Source organism: Urocitellus parryii, chromosome 13, assembly GCF_045843805.1.
Source record: "Urocitellus parryii isolate mUroPar1 chromosome 13, mUroPar1.hap1, whole genome shotgun sequence".
NCBI classification, from domain to species: Eukaryota; Metazoa; Chordata; class Mammalia; order Rodentia; family Sciuridae; genus Urocitellus; species Urocitellus parryii.
The window spans coordinates 35,508,274-35,523,904 of record NC_135543.1 but is presented as its reverse complement, the minus strand read 5'-3'; the positions used below and the strand labels follow the sequence as shown (position 1 = coordinate 35,523,904).

At 42.4% G+C, this 15,631-nt stretch overlaps 1 protein-coding gene across 9 annotated transcripts in view; it reads left to right on the top strand.

Annotated features, from left to right (window-relative positions):
- The window catches only part of Fhod3 (formin homology 2 domain containing 3), a 434,672-nt gene that overhangs the window by 176,380 nt on the left and 242,661 nt on the right, over positions 1-15,631 (top strand). For all 9 annotated transcript variants that reach the window (XM_026400010.2, XM_026400011.2, XM_026400015.2 and 6 more), the window contains exon 4: positions 13,033-13,100. In XM_026400010.2, coding sequence (XP_026255795.2) covers positions 13,033-13,100 — 68 coding nt within the window. The remainder of the gene's footprint in view (positions 1-13,032; positions 13,101-15,631) is intronic.

The window sequence follows — 15,631 nt, the reverse complement described above, 5'->3', positions numbered from 1 at the left end:
CTTATTCTCTACTTTCTCTATTTCAGAATGTCACATAAATGGTTCCATGGACATGGTATGTAACTCCTAGAAATTGGCTTCTTTCAATTAGCAGTGCACATTTTAAAGTTTCTCCATGTCCTTTTGTGGTTTGATAGCTCATTTCTTTTTGTCACTGAACAATAAATTCTCCCTTGTATGAGTGTACTGCAGTTTATCTACCTGTTGAGGTATATCTTGGATGCTTTTTAAGTTTCGGCAACAATACAGGATATTTTCATGTCTATGGTCATGTAGCCAAAGGGACATGACAGAGTGGGGCTGTCTTGTGGGGCTAGGCCCTTTCACAAAAGGCAAGACTCCCAAATGTTCTCAGATTTGACTAACCTGTAAAGCTATGACCAGGCTGGATGTTGGGACTTTGGGAATTTGAATGGAATATGATCTTCCTGTGTTCTTTCCAGCCCATGTAGCCAACTTGGTCATTTAATTATTTATTGAAGGACTAAGTGCTGGGGACATGAAGGTAAATTATTCACAGATGGAACATCAAGGAGGTCACGCTTTATTTGTGGGGGAAGATTTCAAAAGAACCACTACAGATAGAGAATCTTTAAATATCATGAGAAATGAACACGGAAAGATGGCACCACCATCAACACTGATTTGAGCCCCATGTAACAAGTGCCATAACAAAGGCAAATGTGAGGAATCTTGAGAGGGAGGGGAGGACTTCTGCAGGAGTTGCTGACCTGGTACCCCAGGAGGAATGAGATGGAAGCAGAGAAATGCCATTTCAGATCAGCATGTGAAGGCTGGGGAGTGAGGCTGCTTCTGACCCTAGATCGCTGCCCAAGGAGAGTGCTTGGCTGTCTTGGGAAAGGGTCTGTTTCATGAAAGTGGCCTGTGCTCCTCCAGTGTCCATTCTAAAGGCCTCTTAACTGCTCTCCTACTCCTACCCATTCCCTGCTCACTCGTCTGCCTTGGCCTGATACGCAGGCCATGAATTTGAGAGAATCCTATTTCATCAGAGTGCTTTTCTAACTTCCCTTCAGAGCTCTCTAACTGCCTATGAGACAGTTGAAATGCCACAGCATGGCCCCATAGGTCCCTCCCTGTGCCCGCTCGCCCTTTGTCTCCCCACAGATCTGGACGACCTCACAGCTAGGCACCTGCCCATATTCAAACACTGCCTAGGTGGTAGTCCTCTTGGGACACAGGGCTTTGCTTTTATACCTTGTGCTTTCTGTTCCTCATGTGGCCATTTTATACAGCAGTTCTCAAGGTAGCTGATCTTGCTCAGGGTCAAGTCATCTGAATCTCCATTTCTCCATCCCGCACTCACAGGTTTTGCCACTCTGGGGCCCTGAGTGTTGCTGCCACTTTCTCACATGACATTGTCCTGACACTTGTGTTGTCTCCTCCACTAGGCCATAGTCTCATTTGCCTGAGACTCTTCATGTGTATTTGTGTTCTTAGCGCCTAGCATGGTATCTGCTCAGGTCATCAAAACAATAAAACATTGTAATGACTATTACTCAAAATTAAAGGACAGAAATCCAGGGGAATTTGGATTTATTTATTTATTTATTTATTTATTTTTATTTTTTTTATTGGTCGTTCAAAACATTACATAGTTCTTAATACATCATATTACACGGTTTGATTCAAGTGGGTTATGAACTCCCGCTTTTACCCCGTATACAGATTGCTGTATCACATCAGTTACCCTTCCATTGATTGACATATTGCCTTTCTAGTGTCTGATGTATTCTGCTGTCTGTCCTATTCTCTACTATCCCCCCTCCCCTCCCCTCCCCTCCCCTCCCCTTTTCTCTCTCTACCCCTTCTACTGTAAATCATTTCTTCCATTTGTATTCTCTTGTCTTACCCCTCCTTTCCTCTTATGTCATTTTGTATAACCCTGAGGATCGCCTTCCATTTCCATGCAATTTCCCTTCTCACTCCCTTTCCCTCCCACCTCTCATCCCTGTTTAATGTAAATCTTCTTCTCAAGCTCTTCGTCCCTACCCTGTCCTTGTTTACTCCCCTTATATCAAAGGAGTCATTTGGTATTTGTTTTTTAAAGATTGACTAGCTTCACTTAGCATAATCTGCTCTAATGCCATCCATTTCCCTTCAAATTCTCTGATTTTGTCATTTTTTAATGCAGAGTAATACTCCATTGTGTATAAATGCCACATTTTTTTATCCATTCATCTATTGAAGGGCATCTAGGCTGGTTCCACAGTCTTGCTATCGTGAATTGAGCTGCTATGAACATCGATGTAGCAGTGTCCCTGTAGCATGCTCTTATTAGGGCTTTAGGGAATAGACCGAGAAGGGGAATAGCTGGGTCAAATGGTGGTTCCATTCCCAGCTTTCCAAGAAATCTCCATACTGCTTTCCAAATTGGCTGCACCAATTTGCAGTCCCACCAGCAATGAACAAGAGTGCCCTTTTCCCCCGCATCCTCTCCAGCACTTATTGTTGTTTGACTTCCTAATGGCTGCCAATCTTACTGGACTGAGATGGTATCTTAGGGTAGTTTTGATTTGCATTTCTCTGACTGCTAGCGATGGTGAGCATTTTTTCATGTACTTGTTGATTGATTGTATGTCCTCCTCTGAGAAGTGTCTGTTCAGGTCCTTGGCCCATTTATTGATTGGGTTATTTGTTATCTTATTGTCTAATTTTTTGAGTTCTTTGTATATTCTGGTTATTAGGGCTCTATCTGAAGTGTGTGGAGTAAAGATTTGTTCCCAGGATGTAGGCTCCCTGTTTATCTCTCTTATTGTTTCTTTTGCTGAGAAAAAACTTTTTAGTTTGAGTAAGTCCCATTTGTTGATTCTAGTTGTTAATTCTAGCGCTATGGGTGTCCTATTGAGGAATTTGGAGCCCGATCCCACAGCGTGTAGATCATAACCAACTTTTTCTTCTATCAGATGCCGTGTCTCTGATTTGATATCAAGCTCCTTGATCCATTTTGAGTTAACTTTTGTGCATGGCGAGAGATAGGGATTCAGATTCATTTTGATGCAAATGGATTTCCAGTTTTCCCAGCACCATTTGTTGAAGATGCTATCCTTCCTCCATTGCATGCTTTTAGCCCCTTTATCAAAAATAAGATAGTTGTAGTTTTGTGGATTGGTTACTGTGTCCTCTATTCTGTACCATTGGTCCACCCGCCTGTTTTGGTACCAGTACCATGCTGTTTCTGTTGCTATTGCTCTGTAGTATAGTTTGAAGTCTGGTATCGCTATACCGCCTGATTCACACTTCCTGCTTAGCATTGTTTTTGCTATTCTGGGTCTTTTATTATTCCATATGAATTTCATGATTCTTTTATCTATTTCTACAAGATATGCTGTTGGGATTTTGATTGGCATTGCATTGAACTTATAGAGAACTTTTGGTAATATCGCCATTTTGATGATGTTAGTTCTGCCTATCCATGAGCAGGGTATGTTTTTCCATCTTCTAAGGTCTTCTTCTATGTCTTTCTTTAGGGTTCTGTAATTTTCATTGTATAAATCTTTCACCTCTTTTGTTAGGTTGATTCCCAAGTATTTTATTTTTTGGGGGGATATTGTGAATGGAGTAGTTGTCCTCATTTCCGTTTCAGAGGATTTGTCGCTCATATACAGGAATGCCTTTGATTTATGTGTGTTGATCTTATATCCTGCCACTTTGCTGAATTCATTTATTAGCTCTAATAGCTTCTTTGTAGACCCTTTTGGGTCTGCTAGGTATAGAATCATATCATCTGCAAATAGTGATAATTTAAGTTCTTCTTTTCCTATTTTTATGCCTTTAATTTCTTTCGTCTAACTGCTCTGGCCAGTGTTTCGAGGACTAGGTTGAACAGAAGTGGTGAGAGAGGGCATCCCTGTCTTGTACCAGATCTTAGAGGGAATGCCTTCAATTTTTCTCCATTCAGAATGATGCTGGCCTGTGGCTTATCATAGATTGCTTTTACAATGTTGAGGTATGATCCAGTTATCCCTAATTTTTCTAGCGTTTTGAACATAAAGGGATGCTGTACTTTGTCGAATGCTTTTTCTGCATCTATTGAGATGATCATATGGTTCTTATTTTTAAGTCTATTGATGTGGTGAATAACATTTATTGATTTCCGTATATTAAACCAGCCTTGCATCCCAGGGATGAATCCTACTTGATCATGATGTATAATTTTTTTGATATGTATTTGAATCCGATTCGCCAGAATTTTATTGAGGATTTTTGCGTCAAGGTTCATTAGAGATATTGGTCTGTAGTTTTCCTTCTTTGATGTGTCTTTGTCTGGTTTCGGAATCAGGGTGATGTTGGCCTCGTAGAATGAATTTGGAAGTTCTCCCTCTTTTTCTATTTCCTGAAATAGCTTGAAAAGTATTGGTGTTAGTTCCTCTTTAAAGGTTTTGTAAAACTCTGCTGTATACCCATCCGGTCCTGGGCTTTTCTTAGTTGGTAATCTTTTGATGGTTTCTTCTATTTCCTCTGTTGCTATTGGTCTGTTTAGGTTGTCTATATCCTCCTGACTCAATCTGGGCAGATCATAAGACTTAAGGAATTTATCTATGCCTTCACTATCTTCTATTTTATTGGAGTATAAGGATTCAAAATAATTTCTAATTATCTTCTGTATTTCTGAAGAGTCTGTGATATTGCCTTTTTCATCCCGTATGCTAGTAATTTGGGTTCTCTCTCTCTTCTTCTCTTCCTTAGCATGGCTAAGGGTCTGTCAATTTTATTTATTTTTTTCAAAGAACCAACTTTTAGTTTTGTCAACTTTTTCAATTGCTTCTTTTGTTTCAATTTCATTAATTTCAGCTCTGATTTTAATTATTTCTTGCCTTCTACTTCTTTTGCTATTGTTTTGCTCTTTTTCTAGGATTTTGAGATGAAGTATGAGATCATTTATTTGGTTTTTTCTTTTTTTGAGGAATGAACTCCAAGCAATGAATTTTCCTCTTAGAACTGCTTTCAATGTGTCCCATAGGTTCCGATATGTTGTGTCTGTGTTTTCATTTAACTCTAGGAAGTTTTTAATTTCCTCCTTGATGTCTTCTAAAACCCATTGATCATTCAGCAACCTATTGTTCATTCTCCAAGTGATGCTTGATTTTTCCTTCCTACTTTTATCATTGATTTTCAGTTTCATTCCATTGTGATCAGATAAGATGCATGGTATTATCTCTACCCCTTTGTATTGTCTAAGAGTTGCCCTGTGACATAATATATGGTCTATTTTTGAGAAGGTTCCATGTGCTGCTGAGAAAAAAGTGTAGCTACTTGATGTTGGGTGGTATGGTCTATATATGTCAATTAAGTCTAGGTTGTTAATTGTGTTATTGAGTTCTATAGTTTCCTTATTTAACTTTAGTTTTGAAGATCTGTCCAGTGGTGAGAGAGGTGTGTTGAAGTCTCCCATGATTATTGTATGGTGGTCTATTAGACTCTTGAACTTGAGAAGAGTTTGCTTGATGAACACAGCTGCACCATTATTTGGGGCATATATATTTATGATTGTTATGTCTTGTTGGTATATGGTTCCCTTGAGCAGTATGAAGTGTCCTTCTTTATCCCTTTTGATTAACTTTGGCTTGAAATCTATTTTATTAGATATGAGTATGGCCACTCCTGCTTGTTTCCGCAGTCCATATGAGTGGTATGATTTTTTCCCAACCTTTCACCTTCAGTCTATGAATATCTTTTCCTGTCAGATGCGTCTCCTGTAGGCAGCATATTGTTGGGTCTTGTTTTGTGATCCATTCTACTAGCCTGTGTCTCTTGATTGGTGAGTTTAAGCCATTAACATTTAGGGTTATTATTGAGATATGGTTTGTTCTTCTAGCCATATTTTATTGATGTTACTAAACCTGATTTGTTATCCTCTTTGACTACTTTCCCCCCTTTACTGTCCTACCTCCCATTGTTGGTTTTCAATGTTATTTTCCATTTCCTCTTCCTGTAATGTTTTGCCAAGGATTTTTTGAAGAGATGGTTTTCTAGCTGCGAATTCTTTGAACTTTTGTTTATCGTGGAAGGTTTTAATTTCATCTTCTATCCTGAAGCTTAGTTTCGCCGGATACACGATTCTTGGTTGGAACCCATTTTCTTTCAGTGTTTGAAAGCTAGAAGCTCCTGGAATAACATATTTCAGAGTCTGTGTTGAGAGATCAGCTGTTATCCTGATTGGTTTACCCCTAAATGTAATCTGCTTTCTTTCTCTTGCAGCTTTTAAAATTCTCTCCTTATTCTGTATGTTGGACATCTTCATTATAATGTGTCTAGGTGTGGATCTCTTATGATTTTGCACATTCGGCGTCCTGTAGGCTTCTAGGATTTGGGATTCTGTCTCATTTTTCAAGTCTGGGAAGTTTTCTTGTGTTATTTCACTGAATAGACTGTTTATTCCTTTGGTATGGAGCTCTGTGCCTTCCTGTATCCCAATGACTCTTAAATTTGGTCTTTTGATATTGTCCCATAATTCTTGGATGTTCTGCTCATGGTTTCTTAGCAGACTTGCTGAGCTGTCTATGTTCTTTTCCAGTTGAAATACTTTGTCTTCATTGTCTGATGTTCTCTCTTCTAAGTGATCTACTCTGCTGGTAGTATTCTCAATTGAGTTTTTAAGTTTATTGTTTCCTGCATTTCTAGGATTTCTATTTGTTTTTTTTATTACCTCTATCTCCCTTTGAAATTGATCTTTGACTTCCTGGATTTGTTTGTCAATGTGATCTTTCATTGTCTGATTTTGCTGTCTCATGTCTTCCTTGAGACTCCAGATCATCTGAAGCATGTATATCCTGAACTCTTTATCTGACATTCCATCTGTTGCAGCTATTACCTCTTCTAATGTTGAGTTGACCTGCATTGCTTGTGGTCCTTTCTTTCCTTGTCTTTTCATACTGCTCGCGTTTCTTTCTGCTTGGTGCAACTGTTGTGTTTTTGAAATTTACTCCCTATTTATTTATATTGCTCTTGTATAGTTGGGGAGTCTCCCTTGCAGGGCGGGTAGTGGCTCTGCTCCTCCTCTAATTAGGGTGATCTGTCTACCCTGCTGATCGGTCACAGGTCTGCCCCCCCTGCGGGCACGGGTGGCGGCTCTGCTCTGCCCCCACTCCAATTGTGGTAACGTAACTACCACGCCCTGGGGTCGTTGGTCCTGATCTGGATGTGGGTAGCGGCTCTGCTGGGTCCCCACTCCAATTGGTGTGACGTGTCTACCGCGCTGGCAGGCCTCTAGGCCGGTGGGTCACAGTTCTGCACAGCCCCCACTCCCAATGGGGGTACCTGACTACCTCTCCAACGGGTCGCTGAGCCCCCTCCGGACCCGGGCGGCGACCCTGCTCCACCCCCACTCCAACCAGTGTGACGCGACTGCCTCGGTGTTACGTGTCCACCACGCTGGCAAGCTACCTGGCCTGTCTTTCCAGTGGGCCGCAGGTATCGCTGCTCCCCTGCTCCGGCACCTTGCCGCTCCCCAGTGCGCGCCACAGACTCCAGCCGCGGGGCGATTGCCTATCAGGCTATGCGACCCTCTGTGCGGAGAAATGGAGCTCCTGCAGTCGAACTTTGCACGATGGAAATCTGTCCACTAGATTCTGGAGCACCTCAATTGCACTGGAAATTCCCAACAAGATAGCCTTCAGGCGATTCACATCATCTTTCTCCCACTCAGTGACTCGGCGCACTGGGGTGATGCACTCCCTTCGCCGCCATCTTCCCTCCTCAGGACTTGACTTCTGCCCCCGCCGCGGGGCCACCTGTGGAGCCGGGTAGCTGTGGCCGCGTGGTTAGGAACCAGGCGGGTGAGGTGGCTGCTCCCAGAGCGAGCGCTAGGCCTCCCAGGGGAGCCCGGATGGCGGAGGCCGACTGCTGGTGTGGGCGGGGCGGCCCAAGCCGCTCCGGGTGTCCGCCGCTTGCAAAAGTGGCTGCTGGCTCCGGGACTTGACTTCTGCACCTGCCGCGGGGCCACCTGTGGAGCCGGGTAGCTGTGGCCGCGTGGTTAGGAACCAGGCAAGTGAGGTGGCTGCTCGCAAAGCGAGAGCTAGGCCTCCCGGGGGAGCCCCTTGCCGGAGTGGCTGATGGCTGCGGGACTAGACCTCTGTGCCCGAGTGGCCGTCCAAGATCCACTTCTCTGGGACAAACTGTCACTTCCGATAAGCCTACCAGATCATGGCTGCTCTCCTCTTAAGGGAATTATGCTAAAAGTTCCTCCGTAGGTAGGCTGCAGCTGTTCAGATGGGTCTTTCTTATCCCGTTAAAGTGGAGACATTGGAATCGCTGCTTCCTCGCCGGCTGCCATGTTGGATCCCCCCTTGGAATTTGGATTTAAATAAGGCTTCTAAAAATGTTTCATCTGTTCTAATTATGTGACAATAGAATGCATTTTGACACACTGTATACAAAGGGAGCATAACTTCTCATTCCACCATCCATTCCATTCCCTTACCCTCTCCCCTCACTCCCCTCTGCATAATCCAAAGTTCCTTTATCCTTCCCAACCAGTTCCCTCCCCAACCCCCATTATGGATCAGTATCCACTTACCAGAAAATATTTGGCCTTTGAATTTCGGGGTTTGGCTTATTTCGCTTAGCATGATATTCTCCAGCTCCATTCAATTAAAAAAACGTTTTCTTAAGCAGCCTTTTGTCTTATTGGGTCACATGATCCTGCCATCACTCCTATTTAGCCTCCTCTTCATCAGGGTGCTATGCTGCCACTCAGCTGATGGGAGGATGCTGTACATGTGTCCTCTACCATTCCCACAGGTGGGTAGGAGGAGCCAGACTTCTCAAAGGCCTTTGGTTTCGTCTGTGTGTTCTCTGAATTTTCATGGCATCATAAGTGCTATGGTTAGGATTTTAGCAGGTTTCATTGGCTTGGGTGTTTACCTTTTTTTTTTTTTTTTAAATCAAAGAGAACCTATGGTCAACTCCATTTCTATTGGCCATTTTCAGTCTTTCCCATTTCCGTGAACCTCCAATCTCAGGTCTGGGCCCTGCAAGCAACTATGTCACCTCTTAGTTTCTTCATCTGTAAAATGGAGATGTTTGGTCAGATCAAGAATTCTTCCCTGGTAGTCCATAAAATCTTCTAAAAGCTCACTGGAAGTTTCCATGTACTTGTGCCTTTTGAAACAATTTTTTTAATGTCTGAATACATTTTTGAATACTCATTAAATCAGTGTGTTCCAAGAAACCTAAAAGTCACTGGAAAAAGATGACTTCCAAAGTTAGACCTAGCCATTCTAATTAAACTAGTTTTCACGATGCCTTTTTCTTTAAAATATCAGCCTGTAGCTGTGCATGGTGGTGCATCCTTGCAATCTCAGCTACTTGGGAGACTGAGGCAGGAGGATTGTAAGTTTGAGGGTAGCCTGTTTTGAGACCCTGTCTCAAAATTGAAAAACATAATTAAAATATTACCATGTAATAATGAGGCAACAGTTGCAGTTGAAATGGAGAGTACTTCCTGGTGATCCATGGATCACCTGAAATGTTTGAATTCTTGAAGAATATCCAGAGTGGAATCCTTGACTCACTCAGTGCCAATAAGAATTTAGGCTGAGTGCTTCCTGTCTGGGAACATCACCCAACCTTGGCCACTGTTTTTCTTCAGACAGTCTTTAGTCTCATCTTATGAAGTTGATTTTTCAGGGGCAGCCATAAGAAGTGAGCTCCTTGTCTACCAGGAATTGAACTGTGATGTACTCTTCAGACACCAGGCAGAGAGATGGGAAAAATCAACAGTTGTACACTCCATAGCTGATACAGTTTCAAATGCAGGCTCGGGCATCTTGCCTCTGTATCTCCTTTCAGTGTGGTGGATTTTGTAGCTGCCCAAGGAAAAAGGAAAGTCATCTTCTGCCCTGAGCAGAGGAGACAATCCTAGGTCTTGGCCCAAGTTTTTCCTTGGAGTGCTTGGCTAATGTGTTTGATACTTGGTGATAGAAGAGTGTATCGTAATTATCGTTTTGACAGGCCTGGCAGCTTGATATTCTAGGTGCATCTTTCACTCTACCACATACCTTGTCAAAGGTGATCCTGGTTCTTCACCTCCACATGCTCTACTGATTTAAACTGGTTCTAATCTCCCCCCGCCCTGGTTTTTTATCAATGTTCTTCATTGTGCTCTTGGCTGAGCAGGGGGCACAGGACACCTTTGGCTGTGCTTTTCAGCACTCATGTTTGTGGGCCACACAGGGAGTTTCCCAATGATAAAGCAGGCATGGTCTCCATTGGCCTTTAATTTTTTGCCCTCTACTTTTTATAAACCAGCTTAGAGTATAATATACTAATTGCATCTATTAAAGGAACAGTGCTCACTTTAAAAGGCAAGAAACGTGGAGAGGAAGGATGAGGGCACAGTTTCAAAGAAATCAAGGTTCAGACTAGAGCTTGCTACCAAATGTAGGCCACTAATTGCTCTTTACATAAAAGCTAATGTTCTGCAAATGATTGCAACCTGGGCAGGGTTAGTTTGAAAGGGGTAAAAGAATAAATATTTTCCTTTCTTCACTTAGGGGCCAAGCCTGGACTGTGCTTAACCAACAATAGGGATATAAAATTAGCTCCCTCTGGATCTCCTCAGCTGCTGGAATCCATACCACCTCTTCCTTTGCACTCTGCAGGCTTGAGTCTCATGAGTTGCTGGCCATTCCTCCAAGCACTCTAGAAATTTCAGGAGAAAAGCCACCCTTTACACCCCAGCCCAACCCCAGCCCTGCATTTCTGCTTTGAGTTTTAATATTATACTTTCTTCATAGTGACCAGGAAGGGACCCAGTTCTATCTTGCTTGCTCGAGTACCTTTTTTCCCTTATGCCCTGACTTTGAGCTCTCCTGCTAAGTCAGTGACAGGAACCAAAGCTGTCCCACATTCTCCCCTGGTAGAGGCTGCACCGTCCTTGTTGGCGTGTATTTATGGCTGAGGAGGAGAAAGGAGAACCTCTGTGGGGTCAGAGAAGCTGCAGGTGAAGCTGCATTGCGTTGCTGCCCTCTTGATGGCTTAGGTGGGCTCCAGGCCCCTCTTGGTCTATGGTGTGTGGTCTCTTATTTTGCACTGCCTGATTTTTTTTTTTTTTTTTTTTTTCCGGGCAGTAGACACTTGGAATTCCTTCCCTTGGCACTCAGGCTGTTAGAACAATCTACACAGTGAATCAGGTATAGTAGGGGGGAGAACCTTGCCAGCTCAGCTCCACTAAGCACAGGCAGAAGCCACATGCATATGAATCTGCGCACACGGACCTACAGACACATGAGGGCACAGCCCATAGAGGATGGCACTATATTGCAAAACTAGGGAGTGCCAAGGCTAGTGATCCTCCTGTGTCTAGGAGGACTTACACCCATGTAACCCAGGATTGGGACTCTTGCCTGAATCCACGTAAACAGGCTGCTTCTAAAGGAGTGATTGGAGTTCAATAGGAAACTGGCCCAACAGTGATGTCCATGAGCCCTTCACCCCCTAGACTTACTTGAAGGGGGGAGGGAGGCCTGTAACAGCCATGGTAACCATAGAATGCCTGGGGTCTTGAGCTCAGTGTCACTCAGTGAAAGCTCCAGCCCGTGCTTCCCATGGTGATGTTGGGCGGCAAGAAAGCCAGGACCTGAGCTATGAGAAGGAGTGCTTCTCCTTAGGCCTGTAGGTCTCTCTGAGCCACATCAAAGGGTGCTCAGCAGTCACTTGTGTGTGGGCAGGATGTCTGATATAGGGGAAATGCTTGCTGGATCCTCCCCTGCCATCAGGAATTGTACCTTCTGTAAAGGACAAATTACACGTCATTTATGAACATCCTTGGTCCCTAGTTCTTGCTAAGATTCTAGGTAAACTGGCGTCTCCTGAAATGTATGTTAAATAAGCAGAACAAATTGGCATCTAGGCTTTTTTTTGGTGCCACTGTTTAAAAAAAGATGGCAATTTTTTGAGTTAGAATTAAGCACTGCAATTTCATTTCCTACCATGGTGTTGGCCCTTTGTAGAGAGGGATTGTCTTGTCTTTTCAAAGATCAGTGCTCTAGAGTAATACTCGTTTCAGTGAATATTTGGTTATTTTTATGTAAACCATATTGAAGATGATTCCAGTATTGCTCTCATGTGATGAAGGGATAACATGCTTAACAAAAGCATGACATTTGTTAAAAAGACTTACATAAGAAAGTTATAGGTTTGGAGTACTTTCGCAGATGGCATCTTTGTATAAATGAAATGGCACTAGCAGGACCAAGTGTGGCTCCTGCAAAGTTAAGCAGAATCCATGTTCCCAAATGTCCTTCAGACACCAGTACTGAACTCTCCCTCCTATGTATCCTTAGCACCTTGTAGCATTACCCACTGGCCACCTAGTCATTGTGGCATACTTGTGTCTCTGGGTTATACAAGTCAGCCCAAGTCTTGAGCTAGGGAATTTGAAGGCCAGACTCATCCTTCTACCTTGCTGTGGGCCGGAACCATCCTTAAGCATGAGTCAGTGCTCGTGTCTGGGGAGAAGGTAAGGTTGGCTTCTAGAGGATCATTGTAAGACTACAGGGAGCGAGTTAGTCTATACAGCCATCTCACAGCCTTTGGGTCTTCTGTACTGCATGGGGAAGTGGGGGAGGGCCTCTGAGGCTTTCTAAGCATAAATGAAGAAAGCATAGGATACAGGGGCTCTAAGGCCAGGAAGGAGTGAGGTAGAAGGATGCATTGTTTTGGCTACAGATATTTTCTGGGTTTATGTGGCTATCAAGTGGAAGTAGCTGTAAAACTGGAAAAGGGCCTATGACAAAGTGTTAGATATGATTTAGAGAAGAAAGCTGGGGGCCAAGAGTGCAAATCTGGGTGCATCTTGTTACACAACTCTCCTGTCTCCTCTCTCTGCCGTTTTTAACAGAGCAGAGTGTGTGAATCATTCTTTCTGGAGTGAGGGCTATATGTATATAGGGAATGGATGTGTTCATTCCCTGTTCCCTTTTAAGTAGAAATTGTTAACCTTCATATCCCCTTTGTATTTATGCCATCTGTTGAGTTACATAAATTAATTTACATTCTTCTTTATTTCAGAAAAACTGTACAACTCTTCTGGACGAGATTTAAGAAGGGCCCTTTTCTCCCTGAAGCAGATATTTCAGGTAAAAAGAAAAAGGTACTTCAGGTCCCGTTTTGCTTTGCTTTGGGATTAGATCAAAGTTACTCTTCATTACCAAAAGAAAGGGCTCTTTAGATCACACTTATAAATCAGGTCAGAATATCAGTGAAGAATATTTTATAAAATAAAACATTTCAAATATAAAAAGTAAAGATAAAAATTATTGAATCATAATTTTGCCATATTCATCGAAAAAAAAATCTATATGGATATAATTGAAAATCTGTTCCCTACTGCCAGCCTCCCCCAACTCCTGCCAAGATCCCCTCTCTGTTGAATGGTATTTATGGTATGTTTCCTTTTTCTTGGTAAATATTCAATGTGGTAACCCTGTGTTCACTTGATGTCCATGCTGTGATGCCTGCTTCCTGCCCCAGTTTACTTATGGGTACAGGCATGATGGACGATGCAGCACTGGTCAAGTATTGCATTATATGAACAGAGCACAAGGTGGGTGGGTGGTTGATCTTTTGGCAGATGGTTAGTTTCCAGTGTTATCGTTACTACAGTGTTGTGAACATAGCCTCTTGCACGTGTGGAAGTCTCCATCTTGGGTTCCGTCTTATCCCTCCCTCTCTCCCTTCTAGAGTCTGCAGTTGGGCCAGACTTACTGTGTCACCATAGGACCACACACTACTCTTCACTCCATCTTGCCAGCCTGCCTGTGTCTCCATTGCTCAGCTTCAACTTTTCCCCTGAGTATCGAGTTGTGGTAGAATCACAGAAGCTAGCTACCAAAGGGATTTAAACATGTAGTTTCTATACCTTTAGTGAAGACACCCCATGCCCCATGGACTGATTATAATAATTGATGGTAATGGTGCAGGTATCATTGTGAGGGTGTGTGAAGCTTTAGAGTTCCAAAAAAAAAAAAATTATGATTCTTCAGTTAAAACTATCCTGAACTGAATTGGAAGTGTCAGAATGAATCCATACTCTAGCATACTCTAGATTATCTAGAAGCATCTGTTTATCTAAAAGAACTGAAAGCATAATCATAAAACATTGCTAGCAATGAGATTGCAGGCTAAAACTGCAAGGAAGGAATGAGAGCTGCTTGGAGAAGTGGCTCATTCTTGGTGTGTGTAGGAAATGTTATAAACTTGGAACCTCTTACTGTACAGAGAGTGGAAGCTATCAGATGATACTAGGATTATTTCTAGAGGCACTGGGAAGCAAGTTACAGGGTCTCCTGCTGACTGACTAGAGATGGAGCAATAGGCAGTGGGCCCAAACACATTAAATAGGTTTGAATTAATGAAGTTATAAGTACGCTAAAAATAACAACAAACTGTCAAAATGAGTATGCAAAAGATGTACTTATGAGAAAATGTTAATGAACTAGCTCACTATTTTGAAAATAGGTGAAGATTTAGAATCTCAATTTTATCTTGCCTTTTCATGTGTGAACTTGAGGATAATCAGTCTGGAGGAAGTCTCATTTGTAGCAGTATCCCAGCTAGTAAGGACTACAGTACTACAGATATAATTAAGCCCCTAATGAATCAATGGATCTATGTATCAAGCATCAGGATTGCTGTCATGATAGAAATGGGATACAATCAGATATTATGTACCTCCTAAGAGGAAAAAGTGCCCTGTGGTCAAGCCAAGATCCAACCCTGGATGTGATCATGCCTCTGTGTAGTGACCAACTTATAAATGAATCGGGACAGATGTATGCTAAATTTGTACCACAATGTTGTAATCAATAAAATCTAGATGGATCTCTCCAATGTTTAAACTTCAAGGGGGAAAAAAATAACCACGAATCTTAAAGCTGTTGCAGTTATATCAACTAATTATATGTGGATCTTATCTGGATTCTAGTACAAACTGTCAAACAGTATTTATAAGAGAGCTGGAAATTTGGTTAATGACTGGATTAAAGTATTGTTAATGTGACTATATTAAGAGTTCCTAGAGTTTGGATATACATCATTTAATCTACAGTTTTCTGACATGTGATACGTGGACTTGATTTAGACTGGGAGAGACTGGAGGTGATGGGGGAAAGAGTTGGCATAAATTGATTGGCACCCATGGTTGTGTATAAGTTATTTAAAATGAAGAGTTAATAAGCCTAACCAGGTTTTTTTTTTCCAACCAATCTTTGTACAGAGAATATGTTGCTCAAATTCTCAGAGCTGCTATTTCCACTATTAAACATTTCTGTGCAGCCTGGTTGGCAGTGTAGAGTTCAGGAAGAAGGTGCTTGTTACCAGGAGTTGGGAGTGGGCTTGAAGTCCACACAGGTGTGCACAAACAGCTCTTGGCCACAAAGCAGGTCACTGGGGATTAACTGGATTACACAGGCAGCAAGCTGTCTGGGGCTGAGATTGCCACTTTCTCTACCCTTAGGTCCATCTCTCTCTTGTTTGCTATGTGTGGAGATTCTTTTTGAAACTAGAATTTTTGGGCTTAAACAATCACGACCACTGATCATCTGAATTGAGTATTCCTCAAATGACCACAGGTTAATGCAGTTATAGAAGATTCTGAACTGCAGCCATT